The sequence below is a fragment of the Pantherophis guttatus genome, chromosome 2, assembly GCF_059756535.1.
Source record: "Pantherophis guttatus breed Tessera chromosome 2, ASM5975653v1, whole genome shotgun sequence".
NCBI classification, from domain to species: domain Eukaryota; kingdom Metazoa; phylum Chordata; class Lepidosauria; order Squamata; family Colubridae; genus Pantherophis; species Pantherophis guttatus.
Window position 1 is genome coordinate 120,474,008 of NC_142064.1, and position 27,903 is coordinate 120,501,910.

A 27,903-nucleotide genomic window follows, 5' to 3' on the forward strand; every position below is an offset into this window, starting at 1 on the left:
GGAGACATGATAGCAGTGTTCCAATATTTGAGAGGCTGCCACAGAGAGGAGGGGGTCAAGCTATTTTCTAAAGCACCTGAAGGCCAGACAAGGAATAATGGATGGAAATTGATCAAGGAAAGATTTAACCTGGAAATAAGGAGAAATTTTCTGACAGTGAGAACAATCAACCAATGGAACAGAAGTTGCCTTTGGAAGTTGTGGGAGCTTCATCACTTGAGACTTTCAAGAAGAGATTGGACTGCCATTTGTCAGAAATGGTGTAGGGTCTCCTGCTTGGACTGGAGGGTGGGGGTTAGGACTAGATGACCTACAAGGTCCCTTCCAATTCTTAATCTATAAGTAAGTCAACTTCTTAATGTTTTATTAGATGTCTTTTTTTTCACAGCTTTCATCCAAATTGAAATCCTATTGAAATCCTATGGCTTATGCAAACTACTTTGCACAATGGGAGTTTCTCACCCCACCTCTAACCTTTCCTTCATGTAACAAACCAGAGCCAATAAGATTGTCAGATGGACCTCACGTGGGCAATGCCAATAAGATGCCACCCTCCACTGAATACAGGATATCATGGCCTCATCTGAGGACAACTCTTCAAAGGATGAAGGCTACACTCTACACTGATTGAGCCAGGTCTTAGCACAAGACTTGGCTCATAATTGTTCCCCACAAGGAGGGCAACAACACAACTGCTGGGCTGAATATAAGGGTTGGGTTTTTTTTGTGGGGGGGATTTAGTTCTATTGAAGTGAACCAAGGTATTAAGTGATTCTGCAGTTAAATGAAGCTTAAGGAGACCAGCTAAATAAGGATATGGCTGCACTTTCTAGTGTAAAACTTTCTGAGAGTTTTTCATTGCTGGAAGTTATACCTGTTGGTTATATTTGAAGTTTGATCTTCAAAAAGGGAAGGATCTTTTGTTACCGAATCTTTCCTCACTTCTTCACTTTCAACAGACTTACAGAGTTGAAGGCCAACTTAGAAGGAAATGCAATAAGGTAACTCATAAATGTTGTCATTTAAAGTACAATAGATACATTATAAATATTATTTCTTGTTTATTATTTCAAAGTTTATTAATAACTTTGATATAATAATTCCTTAGTTCTAGGTTGGAGAAATTTCCTGACAGTGAGAACAATAAACCAGTGGAACAGCTTTATTTATTTATTTTATTTATTTATTTATTTTTCAATTTATATACCGCCCTTCTCCCTGAGGACTCAGGGCGGTGCACAGCCAGAATTAAAAACATGAAATACAAATATTAAAAACAATTAAAATATATATAAATTTGGCCCCAAAATTTAAAAAACCACAAACCAATTAAACATTTAAAAAATTTAAAAAATTTCTTCCTAGGCCAGCCCGGCTTGCTGGAAAAAGCTTGCCTCCAGAAGTTGTGGGTGCTTTAAAAGTGGAGGCTTTTAAAAAGAGACTAGATTTTGCCTGAAAAGGTATATGGCTGTGATGGCGAACCTATGGCACGCATGCCACAGGTGGCACGCGAAGCATATCTGTGGGCACGCGAGCGTTGCCCTACCTCAGCTTCAGCATGCATGTGTGCGCCAGACAGCTGATTTTTGGGCCTTTTAGGCCCACCGGAAGTCGGAAAACGGGCCATTTGCGGCCTTTGGAAGGCCTCGGGGGGAGGGGCGAGACTGTTTTCACCCTCCCCAGGCTCCTAGAAAGCCTCTGGAGCCTGGGGAGGGTGAAAAGCAGCCCTACTGCACCCACTGTGCCATTGCGTGCCAAAAGTGGGAGGAGCACAGAGGGGTCATGCATGCATGCACGGGGGTGGGGCGCATTAAATTATGAGTGTGGGCACGCACGCACGCGACCCTTCCGCGCCTCCCCCCCCACTTTTGGCACGCGACGGCAAAAAGGTTAGCCATCACTGGTATATGGTCTCCTGCTTGAGTATGCGGTTGGACTAGAAGATCTCCAAGGTCCCTCCAAACCCTGTTATTCTGTTCAGTTAATCACAAATCGAAAGAATTTCTTTTAAAAAAAGAAGAAAAACAAAATTTAGAAAAGAAAAAACCAAGTTAATAAATATATAAACTTCCTTCTTTTCAATAGTTACATTACTGTCTGTCCCCTCATCTTTCTTAATCTTCAAATCCATAAACCATTAAATCATATTTTTCTTTAAGAAACCCAATTTCAGCACCATCATGACAACATGGAACTAAAACTTCCTATTTCAATAAGATCTGTATAAGAATAAATGAAAATGTTTGTGGGTTAGTTTGAATGACCTAATGAGGTATATTTTCCTCTTCATTCCCCATACATTTGTTTTTCTTGTACTGTATCAACCTTGAGACTAATCCTCTGAAATCTGACCAAATTTGCATACTACTCAGAATATGGTAGGCACTTCACAAACGGTGATGAGTCAGACATGCTGATTATTATTTATTATCTACAACAGCCTCGTCTTTAGAATATGTTCTAACATTGTGCTAAGTCAGAATAGCCATTAGGTCTGTTAAATGATCTGATGGAGCATGTCTGATCCAGGCAGCAAAAGATTAATGGAAGGGACATAATTATGCAATGAAGTAAAGCAGAGTTAACAGAATAATAACAGAATAACCAAGCTGGAAGGGACTGTGGAGGTCTTTTAATCCAACATCCTGCTTGGGCAGAAAATTCTATACCATTTCAGACAAATGGTTATCCAATCTCTTCTTAAAAGCTTCGTGTCGGAGCATTCACAACTTCTGCAGGCAAGTTGTTCCAATTGTTCTCAGGAAATTTCTTCTTAGTTCTAGGTTGCTTCTCTCCTTGAATAATTTCCATCCATTCCTTCTTGTCCTGCCTTCAGGTGCTTTGGAGAATGACTTGACTCCCTCTTAGTAGTGGCAACCTCTGAGATATTGAAACACTGCTATCATGTCACCCGTAGTCCTTCTTTTTATTAAACTAGACATACCCAATTCCAGCAACCGTTCTTTATATGTTTTAGCCTCCCGTCCCCTAATTATCTTTGCTGCTCTTCTCTGCACTCTTTCTAGAGTCTCAACATCTGTTTTATATTGTGGCGACTAAAACTGGATGCAGGATTCAAGCATATGCATTTAATGCAAAATATTTAATTTCTAATATATTCCCAGGTAGGACTCAGTATCTGTTACATTTGTAATCCAGTTATGTGCTGCAAGATTGTGTAATAATAACATTAGTATAGTAAGCCAAAGGTCCTCTTTAGCAGATTCCGAGGCTTTCAATATTTTCCATTGCTGAATCGAAATTTTCTCCACCTTTTATGAAGTCCACACATCTTAAAGTTGCCAAGATTGAGAAATACCGATTCCCAAGGTGTTCCCAACAGTCTCTGACTTCCACCCAGTGGTGGGTTGTTCCCGGTTTGCACCGGTTCTATAGAACCGGTAATAAAACTGGCGGGAGGCTCTGTCCACTGACCCTGACGTCATCAGAACGTTTCTGCGCCAGTGGTGGGTTGCCCCCGGTTCGCACCGGTTCTATAGAACCGGTAGTAAACCAGCGCCCACCGACCCCGACGTCATCAAAACACTTCTGCGCATGCAGAAACGCTTCTGCATGCGCAGAAGAGCGCCCCCCCCCGCTGCGAACCGGTAGTAAAGGTAAGTAGAACCCACCCCTGTTCTGCGCATTTACTACAGTTGCAAACTGGTAATAAAGGTAAGTAGAACCCACCCCTGCTTCCACCCCAGACCCGGTCTTCTGAATCATATTTTGCCCTTTGAGAATATGGTTCTCTGTACAGCCTTCAACATTATGCTGGCATTTGGTGTTCGCATTACCAATCCCTATCCTGCCTCGGTTCCCCCCATCACTGTAGTTCCCTGATTTCTCTCCAAGGCAATGAGAGACAGGCATACATATTTCATACACCTCAAGAGTACCCTTGTATGCTGTCCAAAATAAGTTAGAAATACTACTTTAACACTGGAACAGCCGAGGAGGACTTACTGCGATAAAGGCAATGTCGAGGGGAAGGACAAAGCAAGGAAAATGATGTTTTCAGGGCACAGGGAAAGACTCTCACAAAGCCATTGAAGCTGATCCAAATCATCAGCTACATGCCACCATTGGGCCATACTCTTTCAGTATATATTAAAAAGCACACACTTCTGTGCTCAGTGGGTTCCCACTTCCTCCCCCCCTCCCAATGGTAAAACTGCTTTTTTTTTTTTTTTTTGAGGGACAGGCTACGGGGAATTGAAGCTGGGAAGAAAGGCAGCCACATGGGAAAGACGGTTCAGGTAATGGACTGAACCTTAAGTAATTCATCCCATTTAGAAGGGTGGAAGAGGTGGCTTCCCAGGAGGGGTGGGCTGGATTTCCCAGAGCTCCAGAGCAGGCCAGGCTAGGATTACTTACAGATCTCTAAATGCCATTAGCTCTGGTAGAATGGGAACCAGGCCAAGAAAACTTAGCATCCTCTTGTTTGATAGCTGTCAGCTGGAGAGTATTGGGGGATGTACATGAGGTTCTGGGGGAAGTCAGTGCTTGGAAAAGTGGGAGAGATGGGGTGTCCTGTTTGTAGGCTGCCCCTGAGGGTTTGAGCCTGGGCTTGGAGAAACAAAAGCCCCTGGGTAGAGTCATAGAGCATCAGGAGAAGCCTCATAGTTACTTCTCTTGGGGTCCCCGAAGCATTGCCAGGAGCGCAGTGAGAGAATGTCAACTCCACTGCGAGCGAGTCTAGGACACTCCCATCATGCACCGTTCCTCTCCTGCCATTGTCCTCCCTCGATTGTAAATGACTCATTTTGTCTCCATGGCGATAGATGCTGCAGAAAGCAAGATTGCAATAAGCGCATGGGAAAACGAGTGGGGGAAGGACAAAGAAAGCACCAGGCTCAAGGGCGTATGCTTGAGATGATGATGATGACAAAGCGAGTTCCCGTCTCCAGGTTTTCAAGAGTCCAACTTCAGCCTCCCCCCCACCTCCGTACCATCTGTCGCCACGCTTCAATACTATAGTGCGGCGTTTTCACTTTATAAAAGAAGCAATTAATGAGGTTGGAGACTAATACTTTTTAAAGCAGATTTTAAAATATATGTTTAGTAAAAAAAAAAATCTATGGGCCTTTTCACACTGGGTTTTAGTATGGAGTTGGCAAAATACAACCCTGGCATTGAACTTACTGTCCCCACTCACCTGGGCTGGCTGGCCATCCCTCTCCTGCCCCAGTCACCACAGTTTCCCTATTACCCTCCAAGGTCATGGGTCAGGGGTGGGTTCTACTTACCTTTACTTCCGGTTTGCAGTGGGGCTGTGCACATGCGTGTGCTCTTCTGCGCATGTGCAGAAGTGTTTTGATGATGTCGGTGGGCGGAGCCTCCCGCCGGTTTTACTACCGGTTCTATAGAACCAGTGCGAACCGGGGGCAACTCACCACTGTCATGGGTGACCAAACCTAACAGATGTGAGACATCTGGAGGCTGCCCTTGGACAGTATCAGCAGCAGCCTGAGGGAGAAAATGCAACTTTAACATTGATAGAGCTGAGGATAACTGAAGGCCGTTCCAGCATGAGACTGACAAAGGCAACATTATGAGTACCTGGCAAGAAAAATATGTTGCTAGGACATGTCTGTGGCCTGGTGAGGTGCAAGTGGGCAATGTGGATTGCATTTAAATATTGATCCACCTTTCCAGCTTCTTCTTAATCAAAAGAGACATATTCTTGTTATAGAGATAGAATAGTAGGGTAGAGGTTAAGATGATGGACAGCAAAGGGGATTCAAACGAAGGAATCCATCCCCAGCCACAAATGCTCTTTGGGTGGCTTTGGGATAGTTCTTCTTTGTCAGCCCAGCTTACTGTACTTCACAAGGTTGTTGCTGGGGAAAATAGGAGACCGGATGAAACTGGAGCCCTTGAATGAAAGGGAGGATATAAATCTGATAAACCACTCAACAGATTGATTTGCAAGGTTCCAGTTCAAATATGATTACAGTCAAGCTGGTCTAGAAATAACAAATCTTTATAAGATGCAACTTTATCACGGATGATCTTTACTTCAGCTGTATCTTTACCAGAAAATAAGTTTACTAGAAATTTAATATATTTATTATAGTGTATACAGTATATATAAATACACTCTGGCTCTCACTGTAATCTACCTTTAATCCTTTCCTATCTGCAAGCTTTCTGCGATTTTGTTTCAGGGCTCTCTCTTCAATCCAGGAATTTATCTGCATTAAGGTACAAATAGCTATCTGCAATGAGCTGTACCTCGACTTTTTCATCACAGCAAGCACACAAAACTAAGCAGTTTCTGGAGATTTAAATGATATTTGCAGGCAGAAATAATCAATTTCTTTGTAGGAACAGCACCCCACTCCCAGCCGTCTACATGCCCCCCCCCACGCACACCTTTAGAATCTTACAAATTGGGGTTTTCTCTGGAGTAGGAGCTAGCTGCTTTGGGATCCCCTTCTTGGTGCAAGGGACCTTGAAATACTGTATGTTTCCCCCGATTCCATATGGATATTTTATATTATGTTTTGTATTGTTTTATGGATAAAGTTGTTAATCTTATGAAGTCATTCATTCTGAAGCTGGACTAACTAGAAATTTGCCAGATAAATAAATATAAAGCAACTAAAGCAAAACCTTACAAGAACAAGACAACTGTATTTCTTCAGAGAAACACTAAGCTATTTTTATCTAGTCAAGGGTTCAATCAATTCTACATGCCAATAAGAGCCAAATCCCAAGTCACAATGGGGCTAGGATATTTGCTAACCAAATTATGGACCAAAATGCTGCAACCCTGAATTTCACATTTGTGATCTGAACAGATTGGCACACAAGCTTCTCTCCAAGACAGCATCCTGCATATACCTGTGGCCAGCAGATTATTATTATTTTTTTTAATTTGATTTATATGCCGCCCTTCTCCGGAGACTCAGGGCGGCTTACAATGCGTTAAGCAATAGCCTTCATACTTTTGTATATTTATACAAAGTCAGCTTATTGCCCCCACAAACTGGGTCCTCATTTCACCTACCTTAGAAAGGATGGAAGGCTGAGTCAACCTTGAGCCTGGTGAGATTCGAACCAGCAGTGAATTGCAGGCAGCTGTGTTAATAACAGGGTGCATAGACCACTGTACTATCAAGGCTCTTAATATAGAGAATGGGAGAAAATATAGTGTCAAGTATCTAGCACACACTAGTCTGCCCTTTCCAACTCATCTCATCTTCTGATTTATCAACATTTGTATGTACAGGTCGTCCTCAATGTACGACCACAATTGAGCCCAAAATTTCTGTTGTTAAGAGAGACATTTGTTAAGTGACCATTTGCCCCTACGACTTTTCTTGCCACAGTTGTTAAATGAATCACTGCAATTGATAAGTTAGTAACCTGGTTGTTGAGTGAATCTGGCTTCCCCATTGACTTTGCTTGCCAGAAAATTGCAAAAGGTGATTGCGTGACCTTGGGACACAGCAACGGTCCTAAGTACGAACCAGTTGCCAAGCATCTGAATTTTGAATACGTGGCCATGGGGATGCTACTATGGTTGTAACTGTGAAAAATGGACGTCGTCAGTCTTTTTTTTGTTTGTGCTGTCATAACTTTGAATGGTCACTAAATGAACTGTTATAAGTCAAGGAGTACCTGTATTCATTTGTAAATCATTAATACATAAATGTTACCAAAATAATTACATGCTATATGCTATATTTTATAAACGAAACTGCTTCAATCTGAGATTTTTCTGCTTGGTGCTTAATTCCTGGGTTGGCCTCACATGAAAGCTTGTACATCCTGGTAAAATAAGGAGCAAAGCCTTATATTTCTTTTTCCAAAGCAGGAGGTGATCCTGCTTTCATTTTGTATTGAAATTGGGTGATTCAGGCAGAATGAATAGGTTGTCAATTACTGTCTCCTATTTCTTGTTTTCTCTGTGATCCATACAGCAACATCCATTTACAGCAATCAGAAAACTAACCACAAATGGAAATGAAATCAGCAGATTCAAAGATTACTTTTTATGGCAAACCGAGCAGTGGTTTAAACATGAATGCTTTGATATTTCAATCCAGTTTTCTCGAGCTGATGCCCTTCAGATGTGCTAGAGTATAGGTTGCATCAATTCTGGCCAACGTCACCAGTATTACCGGGAGATTATGGTTACCGATGCTTATCACATCTGAAGGGCAGCACAATTGTATTGGCTACAATTCTTAGTGAAATAAAGGCAGAATTAGGGGAATATATTTGGAAGGCACTGATCTACATTAAGACTAAGCACCTTTGATGTAATCAAGTAAGTGATCTTAATTTAGAAACCGAAAATCTATAAGCTGCTCACTTTTCGGTTATTAGGCGTTCATTTATAAATATTCTTTATTTAGCAACATATTGAGAGGAGAGATTATCATCAGGCTTGCCTATGGAACAACATAAGAAATAACTGTAGCGTGAACTGAATCCCCCCCCCTCAATATGGGGAATTGCAAGAGCCTCTGAACCAACGTATAAAATGGGGAACCAATTAATACCAATATTAATGGAATAATTACAACATTCTGTGTTTAGAAATACTGTAGGACACAGGATGGGAGAGTCAGTTTTCTTTCATGCTCTGTTTCTCTTTTTTTTATGTAGGTGGAAAAAGATTTTCCAAATTAAAAAACAAAACAAAACAAGCCCTACCTATCATCAAGAGAGATGGAGAGAATTTTGGATCCATCCTATGTCGGTAAAATAGAGTGCGCCCTAACACAATGTGAAATAAAAGTCATTTCCTGGATCTTTGATGACATAGGGCCTGCTTTAGGAGGGACCTCCTGTCTCCCATAGTATATGCCCACCCAATTTGAACTGGGTTCCTTTGATTAAACAATGCTATCAAAGAAGACAACGGAAGTGTGTCTTTTTTTGTTGCAGTGCCTGCCTTATGGAATGAGGTTGCCCCCAAGATCAGGGTGGATCACACCCTTCCAGAGGGCTTTGAAGACCTTTGGTGAAAATAATTAAAATCCCTTTGAGTTGTGTGTGTGTTCCTTTTTCATTCTGGTCAGTGTTGTCATATTTACCATCCTTTACTCCATCATTTATTATATCTTTTCTCTAGTTTTCCATTCTTTTTACTTGTCCAATTTTGAACTGTCCAATTTTTGGTACCCAAGGGGTAGAATGAATGAATGAATGAACAAACGAATGAATGAACTAACCTAGCTCAATCACAGAAAGATACCATTGGCTGAACAGTTTAAGGTGGAAAGTGGAAGCAGGACTTATATGTATGTGACTTACATTTTAGTGCCATGGCTTAAATCCAAATAGGGACTGGATGATCTTCAACCTATTGCTAAACAACAATTCAAATTCCTATTTCTCAAGGGAGCTGAAGCTGCTGGGAATGTTGATTCAGCCATATCTGGAGTTCACAAGTTCCCCATTTGAGATGCACGGCAATCATTTAACTTCTTGAGAAGGAAGAAGGCAGGGCCTGGTTTCAAAACCCGTCGCTACCAGTTTGCTCGTGGGCGCGCATGCACTCACGCACATGTGCGACGTTTCTATGCATGCGCAGAAGCGTCTGGGCGGGTGGGCGGAGCCTACTGCCACTGCTGCTACCAGTTCGCCTGATCCAGTGCGAACCGGTAGCAACCCACCACTGGAAGAAGGCACGAAAATGTGCTTTTATAGGTTAAATTTCAACCTTATGATTACAACCACTGGCTTTTAATAGTGTCATGGTTAGAGTACAAGGATGGAGGAGAATTAGGAACACAGATTCAAGCCTCCTCTCCTTTATAATAGGGGTCTCCAACCTTGGCAACTTTTAAGACTTGTGGACTTCAATTCCCAGAATTCCTCAGCCAGCTTTGCTGAGGAATTCTGGGAGTTGAAGTCCACAAGTCTTAAAGTTGCCAAGGTTGGAGACCCCTGATTTATAAAGTTCATTGGGTAGTCTTGGTCTGTCTTAATTTCTTAGCTTAAGATGAGTGTGGATTGGGAGAGAACTCTGCATTTCCTCAACTTTTTTTTTGCAGAATATATTACCGTTGTTATAAGTGCAATAAATAATAGCAACCAAATGGTTACTCAGTAGAATTTCTCTTTAGAAATTTCCTAAAATTAAAATTAAAAATTAAAAAATATATATATCCCTTTCCTTTGTGAAGAAGCCAAAAGAAATACTACTTTGCAGAAACAGTCTTTCATACTTCAAAGAATATCATTTTAATTTTTCTGGTCCATCCCACCCAACCAGGCAAATGTCAATGTAGGAAGTTAGCACCCACCCCTTTCCTAGAAGAATGAAATATTTTAGGAAATATTAAAAAGGCAGAATATTGTGTTTCCCTGGATGAGAAATGGAGAAGCATGTTTTAAAGACGAAGCAGTTCCCATCTTCCTGCCCCCACCCTTTTGTTAATGGGCCAGAGGCAGAAACTCAATCTTTGTCAATGGACCATCATCTGCAACACAATGGGACCCATCTAGCGACAGAAACTCACCACGTGGCACCTGGGAAGATTGCATCAGCCAGCAAGGCTAGCTAAGACCCCCACCCCCTGGGAGTCTGACAACCAATCAGGATACTCTTTCGGGGCCCCAGGAAGTTCAAAAGCCAGAGAGAGCATATAACCCTGGGACTCACTGTATCTCGCCCCTTTTCTGTTCAGGAACTCAAACCATGTGATCCTGTCCACCATTAAACCATCTTTCCAAGCAGTCTCCATGTTTCCAGTGTCTTTTTCCACACTTGGAGCTGAACCCAGAAAGATATTTCTTCCTACATCAGGATCAAAACTGAAATACAGAAAGTGCAACATATTCCACATTTTTTCAGAATTTTTCCCACTTCTGAATGAAAGTGCGATCCAACCATCTCTTGTAACCTGTAATTTTTCTCTGGCCTCTTCATTTCTCTCCCAATTCCCTGACTTTTTTCTAAGGCAATGAGCGATGAGATCAACATATTTTTTAAAACACACCTTGGTGCTACCCTTACATGGTGCCAGAAGAAAATGCTATTTTAACTCCAGCAGAGCTAAGGACCACTTCAGCCTTTCTCATCCATGAGTTGGGGATGAGATGAAGCGGTGAATAACTGCATGGGGACAAAAAACTCACATTGTCAGGACTTGCCTGTAGTAGCGAGCAGGGAAAAGGCCTCAAGCAGCCACCCACGCCAGACTGTTCAGTAGGAAAGGGGTGCACTCTGCACGCGCTCAGGAACAGTGCTTTCCAGATGTTCCCAGAGCCAAGCAGGGAAAAGGCCTCATTGCAGATTGTCCAATGGGAAAGGAGTGCACTCTGCATGTGCTCAGAAGTCCTCTTCGCGGATTCCAAGGGAAAGATAGGGACCACCACCCGTCTCCTTACCTTCCCCCCTCCCATCCCCCATCCGCCTGCCCGCTGCTGGGGAAACAGAGCAATGGGTGTGGGCGGAGCCAAAGTCGGCGGGGCGGGGCGATTGGGTGGAGCTGCTGGCTCTGACTAGCGCTGTCCTCTGGGCTGGTTGCAGACCGCGCTCGGCTCCGTCGTTCGCTTGCTGTCGCCGCCGCCGCCATCCGGGCAGCCTCTATCTCCCGAAGGGACTCGGGAGCGATGGGCCCGGCGCTGCTGCTCGCGCTGCTTTCGAGCCTCGGAGCCGCCAAGGTAGGAGATGCGAATTCCAACGCGTTGACTGAGTCCGACACGCAGGCTGGCCGTGCGAAACGCGATTGCCCCGAGCGATGCACATCTGCGATCAAGGGAGCCAAAGATAGAGGGGGGGAATTGGTTACACGTCAAGTAGCCCATACTTTGGTGGTAGGCTAATGGGTGATTTCTCTTTTGTTTCCCTCCATCATTTTGTTTTTTTTTTTGGGGGGGGGTGTTAGTAGTCATCCCTAGTTTGTGGCTTGGCTTCCTTACTTGAGTCGTCTGTCAGCCTCTTTGTGGCGCATCTGTATTCCTGCTTCTCTTAACACGCCTCTGTCCAGATTGCCAGGATTTGATCTGGGGGATTCTGGGGGAATCAACGGTAGCGAAATAAAGTGGAGCAACGCTTGACCGTCTGTAAACCACCAAGTCCCCAATTCAGAGCTGGGCTCATCAGAAGTCTCAACCAAGGGACACTTGCGTGTTGTGATGGGTTGACTGAAGTCCTGATTTTTCAGAGGAAGCAGGAATTATGGAAGACCAGGTGTCAGTCTACATACAAGACCCTTCTTCCAGCAATTTCAAACTGCAAAGGACATCTGGCTGCACTTCTGTGTGTATGAGAGTGTGTGCGTGCGTGCGTGCATGGACATTTGTCGTAGGAAAGTAGAAAGCACCGTGAATCATGCATGTCTATTTTTCACCCACCTACCCAGCGAAGTCACTGTTGTGCAAGTGATTCACACATGTGCCTTCGGGAAGCAGTTGTGTTATGTTTCACAGGACTGCTGAGTGTGGGGTACTTGCGGGTGGGAGGATAAGCAAGGTTTGCAAATTGTCTGTGTGGCTGTGGCCAGGACTGAATTGTGTGTGTGGGGGGGGGGGTGGTGTTTGCAAAAGAATGGTGCAAAGCACTATGTGTGCAAAAAAAGTGAGCCTTTATTTATTAATGTGTTTGATTTCTATAGTTGCTCATCTCAACAAGTGACTCTTAAAGGGTGCAAAATGTGAGTACATCTGACTTTTATAGAAGGGGCGTGACAGGTGACTATGTAAAAAGCATTGTGTCCTGACACCTATGTTTCCCTGATAAGGGTAAGGTGTCCAGGTGTGCTCACAGAAAGGTGCCTGTTGTTTTAAATGAAAGGTGCAGCACGGAATACATATGTGGGATGGAGGAGCAAGAAGACATGTTCTGCGATGCCGTCATGGATGCTTTATGTAAGCACCAAGTCCCTTGCCACCATCCCTGCTCCTGGCATCATGACTGATTCATCATTGCCTGGGGGTGGGGTGGGGGGACCAGGGTGGCTGAAAGCAAAGGCAGAGCTAAGTAAGATGCTGAGCAAAACATCAGCTTGATGCGTGGAGGGCTGACTATTAACCTGAAAGGTCATGGTTTAATTTAACCATGCAATTCTTTGATGCGTTGATTTATCCAAGATTTCCTAATTTCCCTCCTGCGGGTGGGTGTGTGACTAACCCTGCAGGAGGACTGCAGAGTCTCTTTGGCGTCCTCACAGATTTCTATATAGTTCTCTGCAGAGATGCCTGACTGTCTTTTTTTGGGAAAAGAACTTCCTTCCCCATTCTCCCAGATGCTCTCTGCCCTGATTTTCGTTCTCTTCAACCATGCTGTGCTGAGGCTCAGGTTAATTTTTCTCATTTTAAAAACGGGTAGCTGTTTAGCTACAAATAGCTAAATGGAGCAGGACGTTTCTTTTATTTTCAAAGGTCTGGAGGGTTTGTCATAACTTCCGAAGAATCTAATCAGACTTACTCTACAGAAAAGTGGGCTACTGAATATAGAAAGGAAGATGATAGGAATGATGAATGGGAATTACAATAATGAAGATGCTGAGAGGAGCGTCTGTTTTTCGTAGAATCATACTGATATAGTTTGAGTGGAATCAGGCTTATATGTTTCAACATACTGTAGTTTACATGTGTTTGTGGGCATGTGTTGTATGTGTATGTAGAGAGAACAAATAGTTAATAAGATTAAGCTCTGTCTCTCTCTCTTTCTCTGTTTCTCTCTGTTTCTCTCTCTTATTGTATTTGTATTTTTTAAAGTCTTGATAACATCAACAGAACTTCAGTTATAGGGTTGCTTATAAATTGTATAATAAATAGACAATGCACCTCAGTCAGTGACAGTCAGTCTTCATTACAATGACCAATTAAAAATGATTAAAAGAGCCTCGGTGGTGCAGCGGACTAAAGTGCTGTTAAGTGCTAGCACTTAGCTGCCAGCTGCCTGCAATTAGTGCAAGTTCGAATCTCACCAGGCTCAAGGTTGACTCAGCCTTCCATCCTTTCGAGGTAGGTAAATTGAGGACCCGGATTGTGGGGGCAATAAGCCAACTTTGTATAGAACAACACCGCTTGGGGGGCGGGGGGGCGAAAGCCCTAATAAGCAAGTATATACAAAAAAGTATGCAGGCTATTGCTATAATGCATTGTAAGCCGCCCTGAGTCTACGGAGAAGGGCAGCATATAAATTGGACTAATTAATTAATTAACAAAAATTAGCTTTTGCCATAGAAATACTTACTGTTATTTTCAGTGGCACAAATAGAAACTCCTTTCTCCTCAATGCTTTGGCATTTGAGAGAGAAACAAAAGCATTGCAAATAGCTTCTGTTTTGTATTTCTGTGACTATGTTACTATGTGAAGTCATTTCTGTGATTGTATGTCACTACAAATGTTAGAATAAGCCAACTATTATCTATTATGCATCGGGGGGGGATGAGTTTGATCTTGAGGTGTCTGTATATCAATGATTTTATTCATCCATGCAGCCATCCTTCTATTTATTTATTTAAAATTAAATAAATGTGGTTCCATTTTCCAGTGATTACTTGCAAGTCCTCCTGCTAGGGTCTAACTGCTAGCTCACGGTCTAACCTACTTCAAGAGAATAAAATAACTGTGGAATCTCATGCCATTCTAAGCTCCCTGGAGAAGGATAGAATTAAAATTCATGTGTATATATAACAAAGATAAAAATACCAATTTATTTTAACAAGCAAGTTAAATGCTCTTCTCTGGTGAAATCAATAAGATTTAAAAGAGCTTTCCTATGATCAGATTGAAGCTTACCTTTATTTTTAATTAAACTTTTTGTGTGCTGAGCTACTTATACTTTGATGGGGGTGTTTTCTGTTGTTTTATATTGATGTGTAGTGAATCCATTGCCAAAGACCCAGCTCCAAGTCCACAGCAGGAATGATCTAATTATCTCCTTCCCTGCCTGGCCCCAGCCTAATTACTGTCTGTCCATATTTATTCACTTCCTGTCAATCATCTTCCCTGTTTCTTGCAGCCTCTGCCCACCACAGGCAGCTCCCATGGAGGGATGAATCACAACCTGTCAGGGGGGGGCCGGCGGTTGCGCCGTGAGCTTCAGGGGGCACCATATGAAGCTGTGGAGACCGCCTTGGCCAATGAAGTGTATTACCCGGAACTGGTTCAGCTGGCTGCCCTTGAAAGGGCCCTGTCGACTCCAGGTAACCAGCTACAAGATGATCACTTTGCCCAGGCCTTGGAACGAGCGTTGGCTTCTTCCGGGAACCAGCTGGCTGATGAGCGAATGGCCCAGGCCCTTGAAAGAGCGGTGTCCCCACCTAGCAACCAGTTCCAGCCAGACAAGCACCTGGCACGTGCTTTGCAGCGCCTCCTTCAGGATGGGCATCGCCGGGACCAGGAATCTGTCTACCTGGCAAATCTGCTGAGGCTGTGGGATGAAGCCAAGGGGGCAACCTTGTACCCTGAGTACGATGAGACTGGCTTGGCAGGTGGCTCCTCTCCACCCAGAGCGCTGCCGAATCGTTATTGGGCCCCCGAAGGAGGATTCGAACCCCAAGAAGAGCTGGGCGCAGAGGAGGAAGCTGCTGGAGAGGTGGACCCCGAGATGCTGAGGTAGACAGAGATGAAAAAATATCAGGGTTTGCTTTGAATAAGGATTTAACTCTCAAATGTTCAGATTGCAGCCATTGAGCTATAGAACATAGAGTGGGATGTGCCTCTGAGCCTGTGTCAATTCATTTTTCGCTGTTGAGTAAAATCAGGCCACTCTTGTACCTTAATTGAATCAAACTTTTTAAAAGAAAACAAAATGGTTGTTTGATAATCTTTCAGGGAGTAGTTCACAAAGGAAGCACAAATAACACGAAAGAGGAATTTTTCAGATTTGCAGCTCCTCCTCCTGCACTGAGAACCATCCACACTCTGGAATAAATGTTTAAGAGAGGGAGTTGCTGCAGAGGGAAGAAAGGAGCACTATTGTAATTCTTCTCACGCCCTGCATTCTTTGAAAATTTTCCTGATAATAATAATAATTATGATCATTATTTCATCAATAGAAAGGTACTTTGAACCAATAGGATATATTTGTTTGTTTGTTTGTTTGTTTATTAAACATTTATACAGCTGCCCAACTCATGCCCAGTGACTCCGGACAGCATACAACATTAAAAAATTAGATTCATTCAGTTATGATTGCATTCAGGTTTATTATTTTTTGCTTAGACCTGTGACGTTTTGCTTTTGACGGCTAAATCTCCTGTCTGGGTTAGTCCCATGATTTTCTATGCAGCAAAAGATTCTGTGAGACCTCCTGGGGCAAAAAGATGGCAAGAGCTGCAATTAAGGCACAAGCCATGTTTTGTGAGAGCTGGTCCAATACAACTGGTCTTGTGCTTTTGGAGCTCCCTAAGTTGGAAAAGACTACACATGAGAAGTGTAACAATCTCTCCAGAGAAAAATCAGGCTTGGGCAGTGGGTTCATGGGTCCAACTGACTGTAGGAACTGCAGGGAGCAGCCCCTCTCAATTTCAGCTCACAATAAAGGTATCACTGAAAAGCTGGCCGGTTTGGCCCTTTGCACACATTCAGACATTTCCACCCATGCTGGTCCTCTCCATTATTAAGCTCCAGCTACATTGCAGATAACCACACCATACTAATCGAGAGATGCCTCTTCACTGATGTCACCAGTGTGATTTGGAGAAGGGAAGGCTTGGTGCCCAGCGATCCCATGTTCAGTTCTCTGTCTGAATGCATCAGCTTAACAGGGAAAGGATCTACGCCCCCAATCCTCAGTTTACATATAGATTTTCCTAGATTCTGTTCTTGGGAAGGGAAGAGTTGGGACCTGTGTCTTCTTTTACATGGGGAATTGTAACAGCTTTTGAAATGGAGGTGGGAAACCTTCTAATGCGTTAAGAGTTTTGCTTGGCTCAGAATGAAGTGTGAACATGGCTGTTGTAGTTTGTAAGCCATGGTTTAAGAATATGCAGGAGCCCAGCCATCATAGCCCTTTTAATAAAAGCCATGTTTAATAAATCATAGCTTAGTATGAACTGAGTCTGCAAATCAATACCTGAGTCTGTTTCCTGCAAAAGGTGCTTGCAGATTAAAATGGTGGCGTGGTAAGTGGAGTGGTAAGCCCCCAATTCTATCTTTCTCTGTCCTTTTCAGGTATCTGATTGGCAGGATCCTGTCAGGAGCAAGCAACCTGCCTTCACAGCGCCTCCCACTGGCTCCCCGACGCCTGCGTCGTGCCATTTTTGATGGAGGAGACCTCCCCGAACCCCCCAATCTACTGCGGGTCAAGCGTCTTGGTGGGGAGAGTGGGGACGAGCTGCAGCGAGTCAAGCGGACAGAAGGAGAAGGGGTGGGTGGGAGACGGAGTATGAGTGGGGGCACCCAGAGGCTTCGGTATCTCTCTGAATAATGAGAATCGGTTTCTGTGAAAAGAAACACTGGGGAGCCCCTCCCTTTGAATGTCAATGGACTGTGAGTGACACCTCGTGTTCTTTCCTGCCTCTGTCCTACCTGTGACCCCAAAATACTGGGAAAGAAGGGGGATAACCTTGGACTGGGATCCCCAAATCCCAATTATGTTCTATAAAGTGTGTGCAGGGGACGGCCGCTTTTCTCTTCACTGACCTTCTCAGTGCCCTGATGGAAAGGTCTTTTCAGCTAAGGAGATGGTTTTTCACTGATGGCTAGTTCCTACTTCCCTCCAAAGCCAGAGCTAGGTATCACCATCCTCATCCTTCTCACATCTTGGCTTTTTTTAAAAAAAATTGTGGCTTAAACAAATCTCCAACTCCCCCCACCCAACTTCCAACTGCCTTAATATTCCTCCTTCATTGATGCTGCCTCTCACCCCTCCCTCCCTATTTCCACCTGCTTGTTTCTGTCTGGTTTGTAAGACCCCTTGTGTTCAAACCTCGTTGGCCTACATAAACACCAACGCTGCCCTTGCTGATTTGTTGCCATGTTCAATCATGCTTGTGGCCAGAGTTTTAATGTTGATTAATTACTGAATAAAAAGTCCCACCAGGTATTTTATTGTAGTAGTAGTCTTGTGTTGTCCTGTGGAAATTTTTGGGAAACCTTGGCTGTGGCCCTCAGAACTCCTCCAGAATTTGCCATGAAATTTATAGAATGATGACGACATACATGGGGAGGCATCATATTCCTTATATTTAGTTAATTAACCTTCACATGTTTTAGTTTCAGCTGGCTCCCATCTTTCTACTCTAAAGGTCAAGGGTAACTAAGTTTGAAAGAAGTTGGGCATCCAGGACTGGGTGAAGATAGACCATTATCTTTAGCTCCATTTGGGGTCCTAAATCCATCAGTATTAGAAATAAGTTGATTGAACCAGACAGTAAATCTAATCAAATCATCAACCTAAAAGTTACTTTCATATTTTAAGTTTTCCAGACACTACTGTTTATTGGGTTCTTCAATGAAGAAAAGCCACAGAAGAAAACAAAAATCCTTACACTAGAACTTGACGCTAAATCTAGGAAGACTTAGAGGGTACTATTAGAAGAAAGAGGTTGGTGCTGTATGAACAGTCTACCTCTGGGCTTTCAAAAGTCAAGAATCTTCAAAAACAATGATTTCCATGTCAAACTATATTGGTATTCTACTAGTAGATACTTGCCTTAAGCAAACAAGAAGTTCTGACAAGAGAAGTGATGATCAATCCACAGGGCACCACGAGTTTTATCTTTGTAAGCCTCTGGGAGTCCCTGAGAGTGAGTTGGGCAGCCCTATACATAAAGAGAACTTTGTTCTCTTCCAGATGTCATATTGAATGAGGAGTTCAATACAACTTGAAAATCACAGAGTCTTCTCCTGGAGGGACACACCTTCTCCTCAATTCTTTTCATGTCATAGAGGACTCTGACAACAAACAATTTCAGGAATTGGATACTTTTGGGGAACTAGGTCTTTTTTCATTTTCAACTGTATTTTCCGCCAAAGGCCTCAGGGAGTATGGCAGTCTTGATAGACCTGAAACACTCTCCTTCGTTTCATTTTGGAGCGGGGGGGGGGGGGACTTGGAGATTATTTTAAATACTAAAGTTTAAACTGGCTAATTTAGAGCCGAGGTGGTGCAGTGGTTAGAGTGCAGTACTGCAGGCTACTTCAGCTGACTGCTAGCTGCAGTTCAGCAGTTCAAATCTCACAAGCTCAAGGTTGACTCAGCCTTCCATCCTTCCGAGGTGGGTAAAATGAGGGCCCAGATTGTTGGGGGCAATATGCTGACTGTGTAAACTGCTTAGAGAGGGCTGTAAAAACACTATGAAGCGGTATATACTGTAAGTCTAAGTGCTATTGCTATTACTAATGTCTTTACCTCCTGTCATTTCCTGCTGAACATCATTTGGAAATCACCCAACTTGCTGGCAAATTTTGACTGTGTTTACATTTTTGACATATAAAAATCTAGAATTAGGAGGCCACATATTGTCTGTGAGCCTTTTGCTGTCCAGCCCTGAATGAGAGAAAAGGATTATGCAAACAATTTCAAAAAGTCATGAAAGATACTGATAAGACACCATAACATTAGCGTTTTCTAAAATTTATTGCAATGGGTACAGCAAAACCATGACATATCCAACTCTGAAGAATGTTTGCTGGTTGGGATCAATCTGGAGTCAGCGCTGAAGTCACACCTAAGCACGTACCACAAGCAGAAAAGGAGAAAATGATAAGATACTTTCTGAAAACTGTGATGCCCAAGGCATTTTGGGGCTTTGAAGCAAAGTCCAGCTTCTCTACTCACTCCCTCTAAAATAGCACTAAAACCCATTTAAAAACACTTATAAACCCTAAAAAGATTACATTATGAGGGAGGGAGGGAGGAAGGGAGGGAGGGAGGGAGGAAGGAAGGAAGGAAGGAAGGAAGGAAGGAAGGAAGGAAGGAAGGAACTTGTGGGGTACAAAATGATGGGCAATCACCCAGTCAGATAAAAGTGTTTCACTCATTTCCTGAAGTGTTTCTGAAGATAATTGTACTTTTTCTTTTTTTAAAAAAAGTGTTAGGCCTGATGTTTTGTCCTCTCCCTTGGTTGTCATGTGCGCACATGCGTGCAAGTCCTTCACAATGCATGTACATTGAAGAAGAAAGGGAATATTGAAAAGCTGGGAGTTTCAGCTTTGTCTTTTCTGACATTGTTTCTCAATTTACAGGCAAATGGTAAACCAGCAGTCTCCAGCTGAGGGCCCTCCAGATGCACTGACTTTAACTGCCATCATGGTTGAGCGATAATTAACCTTGCAGTCCAAGGAGTTTTGCTGGCTCTTTGAAGCTTTACGCACCAATCAGTCATGTGAGCTTCCCACAGCAGGGCTTGTGAGCAGAGCACTCTGCAAACTTGAGAGATGCCATCATGTTCTCTAACCTTAAGCCTTTTTTTGGCAGACTTAGCAACATTTTAAATTGGAACAAAATTGTGCCATTTTAATTTCCTATAATTGTCCTGACATGTCAGTCTGTAGTAAAATGGAAGATTAAAGGCCAGCAATTGGTGTTTGTCTCTATGTGAATTTCTCATTTATCATTCAAATGAGCCTTAAATAGTATACAAATGTATGTATATATGTTTGAGTAAGCCTCACTAACCTGCTGATATCAATTTTGGAGATATATTTAGGATTATCGTATCTGGGCTGCAAAAGATCAAAGAGAGGCAGAAAGCTCCAATTCTTCATTTCTATCAAATAATCGTCTGGATTTTTTTTTCCAGCCCAGCTTTATTAGTTCTAACATATCTCACAAATCAAGGCTAATACAAGCCCACCCTGAACAAATTAGTCTGGCCTTCCCATTGTAGTCAAAAGGGAGGCAGGTGAGACAAATACTTTGCCATTTGCTCAAACCATTTAGTCACAAGAACAGAATATTTTCGTATCTCTTCCAAAGACTAGCATAAATTGAAGAAGGCCCAGATTTTGCAGCTCCCAGTTTTTTAGGGAGTCTCTGCACAGAATTTGTATTCCTTGAGAACAAGCGGGGTTTTTTAAAAAAATCATTTTGCACATGTAAGACAAAGGGAGGGATATTTGTAAGATGCAAGAAAGAATGCACTTCATTCACATCACGGTCTGAACACCAGTGGCAGGACAGTTTCAATCCAAATTGCATTTGGGAGTCTCATTGCCTGTAACTAAGCAACGGCTCACGTGGCTGCCAGTCCTGCCTCTCATGCGGCTGGCTTTGTCGAAGCATTCGTTGGCTCCATTTGTTACCCAAGACAGAAGAGGCACAAGATGTGCCCATGCTTACCTCTTCCCTCTCGGGGTGGTGTGTAACCCGCAGGCAAGAGAGCGTCCTGCCTGTTTCCCAGCACAAAAGCGAGGGTGGCCAGAACCAACGCATCAGCGATGCCCAGCAAAGCGAGAGTAAAGGCCCAGTGGATCGAGCAGGTACCCAGGGTGTAGCTCCTGGCCTGGGGCCCACACAGAGCCCTCACCTCTGGCGCCCCCCAGCCATCTGGGAAGACCAGGCAGCCAAGAGCCTGACAAGTTGCTGCGAGACAGAGAGATGGGCAGACAAAGAAGAAAGAGGGGGGTGAGACAGAATTAACAGAGTCCATACAGACCAGTGGTGGATTGATACCGGTTCGCCCCGGTTCGTGTGAACTGGTAGTAGTGGCGACGGGAGGCTCCGCCCACCCACCCAGAAATCATCAAATACGCTCTGCGCATGCAAACCGGTAGCAAAGGTAAGTGAAATCCACCACTGATACAGACACTTGCTGTGGAATACAAACCCACTGACTTTTTCCAGGCTTGATATCCTCCTCCCAGTTCACACGGCAAGAAAAGAAGGAATGCTTTATGCAAAAATGAAAACGCAGTCAGCTCTAGAGCAGGAGAAGGTTGGTTTCCACTCAGGGGTGATCCCCAAGTTTGTTTGGGGTTGAACGGCCTCCCACAATCAGCCATGGAGACGAAACATGACAATGAAGCTTCCACTGGGATTGCTAGCCTCTTCCTGCTTCTGCACTGAACCTGGAAGTGAGAGTTTTCTTTTGCAAAAATGAGTCTCAAACTCTCTCTTTTTTGGAAGCACATTTCCCACCGATAGGCATAAAGGAGAGAGAAGGTGTCCAAATAAGTCTCCCCCCCCGGCTTGCATCCACGGTGGCTCTAACCTCATTAGCACGCTGCAGATTTCTATTTTAGTTTCTACATTGTTCACCCCTCCCCCAGCCTGGCCTAGCCAAAATCAGGTGAAATTTCACCATGTCTGCTGTCAAGGTAACTGGGGCAGCTTCATATTTGATAGTTCTCTTCTGCTCTTTTGACAAATAAATCAGCAGGCAGTATGATTGCTGACTGGGTGAGTGTAAATGACCCTAATGACCCATTTAATGACAGTTGGAACTGGCAACTCAGTCGTTAAGTGAAACTGTCACTGATTGCAACTGCGACTACCCTAAAGATCTTACTTCAACTGTCCTTTTCTTTACAGATCTGGGAAGGTCATAACGTGCGGATTGGCCACAAAGTTTCTGTACTAATAATAACTGCAAATGGTCGCTAAATGAGGCAGGACTCGATGCCTACTCTTTTGCATCAGAACCCCAGGGTGGGGAAAAAAGCAGTTTGGTTGAAAGCAGGTATCCTCCAACTTTGCAGTGCCGTGACTCCTAAAAGCAATAAATGAATGACAGTGCCACAAATACAATAACCTACCGGTATTTCATTTGATTTGAGGTTGTGCAAGAAAGAAACATACCATTTACTGCACTTTAATTATCAGGTTTTAAACTCTATATGAAAACTGTGGTAGAACTTTGCAACTTAATAATATAAAACATTTTTATTGCAAGTCAATAATACTCCCCTATCACATTTACAACCATATTTTGAACAAAGTTTGGCATAATTCCTGAAATCTGGATTTTATTTCTGAAAAAGACCTTCCTGCTGTACATTCCACATTTATCTCGGGTTTATGTTTGAAATGAAATAGCAAAGCCCAATTTTGCTTATACAGGCAGTGAGAAAATATGTTTTAACACTGTTCCTTCTTGGTGTGCACAAGCCCATCAAACTTGCTCTTGACCCCATAAGGAGTTGTTACCAACAGTTTGAAAAACCTGGTTTACAGAGTTGCCAAAGGTGCTACTTGCATGCCGTGTGAGCTCTGAGGTACTTTTTCCAGTCTGAATCTGAATTAATGCATGACCTTATCCACATAGAACTCATATCTTCTCTCCCAAGGTTGTATTTGAAAGGTAACAAAAATGATCATTTACAAGAGCTCTTAGATCACCAGGAATTTTTGTTTCACACAGAAAATTCAAGATAATTGGCTTCAACCTGTGGAAGTTTCTATCCCAGCATTTCCAAGTTAAAGGGGTCCATTGAAGATGCTTTCTAAAGGGCCCACAATTCTGAAGCCAGTGGGGAGAGATAAGAACTGGTTGTTTTTCAATTTGATCGGCCCCAACATGTTTTGGCATTTCAGAATAACAGAGTTGGAATGGACCATGGAAGTCCTCCAGTCCAAGCCCCTGCTCAAGCAAGAAACCCTATACCATTTCAAACAAATGGTTGTTCAATCTCCTTAAAAATCTCCAGTGTTGGAGCACCCACAACTTCCGGACACTGAGGGTACTGGACAGTGGTGGGTTGCCCCCGGTTCAGATCGGTTCTATAGAACCGGTAGTAAAACTGGAGGGAAGCTCCGCCCACTGACCCCGACGTCATCAGAACGCTTCTGCGCATGCGCCCCGTTGCGAATCTGTAGTAAAGGTGAGTAGAACCCACCCCTAGTACTGGAGGTTTTTACAAAGAGATTGGACAATCATTTGTCTGAAATGATATCAACATCTATGGCACTATCCTCCTACTAATTAATAAATGACACTGTCCTTCAAGAACTTATCCTACTGTACCCTAATTGAAAGGAATGAGACCTGCAGAAGAGAACTACATTCACTCAGGACTCCTGGGTTCATAATTCAACTGCCAAGTTAGTATCGGGGTAAAATCCAGCAGGTTTTGACAGGTTCTGGAGAACTGGTAGCGGAAATTTTGAGTAGTTCAGAGAACCAGCAAATACCACCTCTGGCTGGCCCCAGAGTGGGGTGGGAATGGAGATTTTGCAATATCCTTCCCCCAGGAGTGGGGAGGGAATGGGGATTTTGCAGTATCCTTCCCTTGCCATGCCTATTAAGCCACACCCACCAAGGCACGCCCACAGAACTGGTAGTAAAAAAATTTGGATTTCACCACTGGTTAGCATTCATTTCTAAACCAAGCCAGCAGCCTTTATTGCCACAAAGAATGATTGAAAAGAGGTGGGCAGCGACTGCCAAACACAACAACCCTTCCCCAGCCCTGCATGTTTTCTACATCCTTCTATAATCTATACTATTACACAAATAAATCGGGGCACACCCCACAAAAAAGTGAATACAACACAAAACAAATAAAATGTACATTCGCACAACTCGGACCAGTTTCAGAGTTTAGCTTGTTTAGACTGGTGTCTGGGTTACCTGGACGCAGAACTAACTTTTGCTTCACACTGTGCCTTACTCATGGATTGTATTCCACTTTCTCTGACTTGGTAACTCCAAAGCCTGGTAATTGGAATCACCTTCATTCTCAAAGCTCAGTGCCTGGAGGCTGTGCGGATCTGGATGGGGAGGAACAGGCTCAAGCTCAACCCTTCCAAGACTGAGTGGCTGTGGCTCCCGGCATCCCAATATAGTCAGTTGACTCCATCACTGACTATTGGGGGCGAGTCCTTGGCCCCCACAGAAAGGGCTCGCAATCTGGGAGTCCTCCTGGATATGCAGCTGTCCTTGGAGGAACATCTGACAGCTGTAACCAGGGGGACCTTTTATCAGGTTCACCTGATTCGCCAGTTGTGGCCCTTTCTTGATCGGGATTCCCTGTGCACAGTCACTCACGCCCTCGTCACCTCTCGCCTTGACTACTGCAATGCTCTCTACATGGGGCTCCCCTTGAGGGGCACCCGGAGGCTCCAGCTGGTCCAGAATGCAGCAGCGCGGGTAGTGATGGGAGCAGCATGGCGCTCCCATGTAACACCACTCCTGCGCAAGCTGCACTGGCTCCCGGTGGTCTTCCGGGCGCGCTTCAAGGTTTTGGTTATCACCTTTAAAGCGCTCCATGGCATAGGGCCTAGCTATCTTCGAGACCGCCTGCTGCTACTGACGACCTCCCAGCGACCCGTGCGCTCCCACAGAGAGGGCCTCCTCAGGGTGCCATCAGCCAAACAATGTAGGCTGGTGACCCCCAGGGGGAGAGCCTTCTCTGTGGGGGCACCTACCCTCTGGAATCAGTTGCCCCCAGAGATAAGGAGAATCCAAGACCTCAGTGCCTTCCGCCGTGCCCTTAAAACCCACTTTTTCCAGCAAGCCGGGCTGGCTTAGGAAGAAATTTTTTAAATTTTTAAATGTTTAATTGGTTTGTGGTTTTTTAAATTTTTGGGCCAAATTTATAGAGATTTTAATTGTTTTTAATATTTGTATTTCATGTTTTTAATTCTGGCTGTGCACCGCCCTGAGTCCTCAGGGAGAAGGGCGGTATATAAATTGAAAATAATAAAAATAAAATAAAATAAAATAAAATAAAATAAAATAAAATAAAATAAAATAAAATAAAATAAAATAAAATAAAATAAAATAAAATAAAATAAAATAAAATAAAATAAAATAAAAAGAAAAGCTGCTATTGCTGATCAGACCAGAAGAAGAGTTTTGCCACTTAAGATTCTCTAAGGTGAAAGGCCAGGTGTGCAGTGTAGCTTGATGGAGATAGGATCCCTGATAGTGAAGGACCTGCAGGCTCACTCAGGTATAAAAAAAAAACCCAAACAATTTTCTCTCATTGCAGCAAGTGAAGAACAATCAGCATACTCAGGGACACTGGTGGAAGGGAAACATAACCTTTGCATCTGAACATTCCTGTTTATTCTGAATGAAGCCTGCATGGTCTTGTCTGAATTTGACTGTTTCTATCCTCAACAAGAAGAGACCAAACTTTGTGTTTTACAAATTCAGTTACTAAGTTTACAGCGTGGCTTGTGTGAGACTTGAGCTTTGGCAGCATCTCCTTTTGGAGGTTCTTTCTCTATCCCACACTCCCTTCCCTCCCTCCTTCCAAGTTTCTTCCTTGTCTTTTCCAAAATGACAGCCCGACCTGGATTCTCTTACCTGCTGAAAGCTGCTGCCAGGCGCACACCTTGTAGACGGTCCCTGCACTGCAGACCCAGAAAAGACCCAGGGAGGCCACACTGCCCATCACCAACACCAGGGCCATCAGGACGAAGACAGCAGCTGCTTTGAAAGATGGGATGGGGGTTAGGGTGACCAGCGATCCCTCACACTCGAGGACCCCGTCCTGCTCCGTGCAGACTTGGTAGAGGCCGAAGGAGCCCACGGCGCTCACGCTGGGGTCGGAGAGGGCCCCGGAGATTGGCAGCTGGTAGGTGAGAGGTGCTGTCTGCACCCATGCTGGCTGGATAAGCACCACCACCTCCAAGATGCCAAAGCATAAGCTACAGCCAGCCCAGAGCGCGCCCACTGCCCTGGCATTGCGCACAAAATCGGTCTGGTAGAGGGCTGCTGCTTCTCGGGCTGCCAACATGGTCCACACGTCTCCTTTGAGGGACCTGCTGCAAGTGTTCTTCTGCAAGAAGTGTTTTTCTTTTCCTTTCTCCAGGGAGCCAAATCCTACAAGAGCATTCACGCCTGAAGCCAGTTGATGCACCCCTTTCTCTGGCCACTCTCCTTTCCTTTGCTCAACTCCTCCTCCTTCGGGGAAAAAAACCTCTGCATACCTCAGCTCCAGCAGCTCCACTTCTCCATTGAGTTGCTCAGGTTCTCCACCCCTGGAATCTGGCAGCAGAGTTGTGTCCCGTCCCCCTCACCGTCCCCCGTTCCTCGTAGGGATCTCCTGGGGTGATGATTGCTAAGCTCTTTTCCTCTGCAGTCTCGGCACTCCTCGGCTGATGGTGATGGAGGAAGGGGGGAGCAGTGCTACGTTGCCTCCTTCTCCAAGATTGGCTTCCTTCTTTTTCTGGGTGCTGTGAGGGGGAGGGGGGCAGGGAATTGGTTTCTTTTCCTTGCCAAGCTCATCACTCTCTACACTGCTTCTTACTTCTCCTGCCCGGGAGACAGAAGCAGCCACTTGGCCAAATGCCCACTGGCCTTGCCCCTTCCTCTCCCTCTATCTTTCTGAGCAACAGCCACTAGGAAGGAGTCGGACTGGATTCAGAGCATTTGCTGTCCAATCTTCCACACGAGAGAATGGATGCCGAGGCTCACCAGTTCTCCACTACTAAATTGTGCCGTGGCTTGATAGAACTGGAAAAAGAGATGAAGGAAAGACGAAGGGGACTTGGGTGGTGGTGGGGGGGTAGAAACAAGGCTCCCTTTCTCCTATTCGCCCCAGGCATGAGTTATAGGGATGCAAATGCCAGGGAAGGGATTAGAGCTTCCAGTAGGAGGCAGCAAGCACCTTTAAATAAAATAGGCAAGTGATTGGTGCAGGCCATTGCTATCCAGAACTGCTATATGTCAGTTTGTTGAAGCGGTGATTATCCTTGCCTGGACTATACCACTTCATACTCACTGTTTGTGCGATACGTCACATAGAGGGGGAATAAGGGAGATGGGTGGCAGCTCAGCCATCTGCTGCTCTGCTCTGAAAGAGCATTCAGCCAAGCCTTCTGCCACCTGCACTGATATATAGATAGATAGATAGATAGATAGATAGATAGATAGATAGATAGATAGATAGATAGATAGATAGATAGATAGATATACAGGCATATATGCCAATATAGACTTACCCACTGCAGTGAGAACTATACCTGGAAGACTGGCTGCTCATCTACCTTGCAACTTTCTTCTGCCAGAAATTCAGGAGTAATGAGATGAGCAGCATCTTTCTGTTTCTTTCATTTGCAACGTAGAGAGGATATGATAATT

At 44.1% G+C, this 27,903-nt stretch overlaps 2 protein-coding genes across 2 annotated transcripts; one reads left to right on the plus strand and one right to left on the minus strand.

Moving 5' to 3' along the window:
* Positions 1-11,425: 11,425 nt before the first annotated feature.
* PCSK1N (proprotein convertase subtilisin/kexin type 1 inhibitor) lies at positions 11,426-17,972 on the plus strand. The gene is made up of 3 exons (XM_034434081.3): positions 11,426-11,631; positions 14,943-15,538; positions 17,099-17,972. The coding sequence occupies exons 1-3, from the start codon at positions 11,581-11,583 to the stop codon at positions 17,352-17,354; spliced, it is 903 nt and encodes a 300-aa protein (XP_034289972.2). The 5' UTR covers positions 11,426-11,580; the 3' UTR covers positions 17,355-17,972.
* Positions 17,973-19,489: 1,517 nt separating this feature from the next.
* On the minus strand, positions 19,490-27,386 carry LOC117675447 (LHFPL tetraspan subfamily member 5 protein-like). Its single transcript, XM_034434079.2, has 3 exons — positions 26,125-27,386; positions 21,213-21,455; positions 19,490-19,599 (listed from the first exon to the last, which is right to left on the minus strand). Exons 1-3 carry the CDS (start codon positions 26,555-26,557, stop codon positions 19,571-19,573), a joined length of 705 nt encoding a protein of 234 aa, XP_034289970.1. The 5' UTR covers positions 26,558-27,386; the 3' UTR covers positions 19,490-19,570.
* Positions 27,387-27,903: the final 517 nt, after the last annotated feature.

Bases quoted from the DNA above. Each gene is read 5' to 3' on its own strand.
- PCSK1N (XM_034434081.3), top strand. From the start codon at position 11,581: ATGGGCCCGGCGCTGCTGCTCGCGCTGCTTTCGAGCCTCGGAGCCGCC. The intron at 11,632-14,942 runs GTAGGAGATGCG...TGTTTCTTGCAG, and splicing joins CGAGCCTCGGAGCCGCCAAG to CCTCTGCCCACCACAGGCAG. The intron at 15,539-17,098 runs GTAGACAGAGAT...TGTCCTTTTCAG, and splicing joins GTGGACCCCGAGATGCTGAG to GTATCTGATTGGCAGGATCC.
- LOC117675447 (XM_034434079.2), bottom strand. From the start codon at position 26,557: ATGTTGGCAGCCCGAGAAGCAGCAGCCCTCTACCAGACCGATTTTGTG. The intron at 21,456-26,124 runs GTAAGAGAATCC...TCTGTCTCGCAG, and splicing joins CTGGCAGCAGCTTTCAGCAG to CAACTTGTCAGGCTCTTGGC. The intron at 19,600-21,212 runs GTAAGCATGGGC...GTACGTGCTTAG, and splicing joins ACCACCCCGAGAGGGAAGAG to GTGTGACTTCAGCGCTGACT.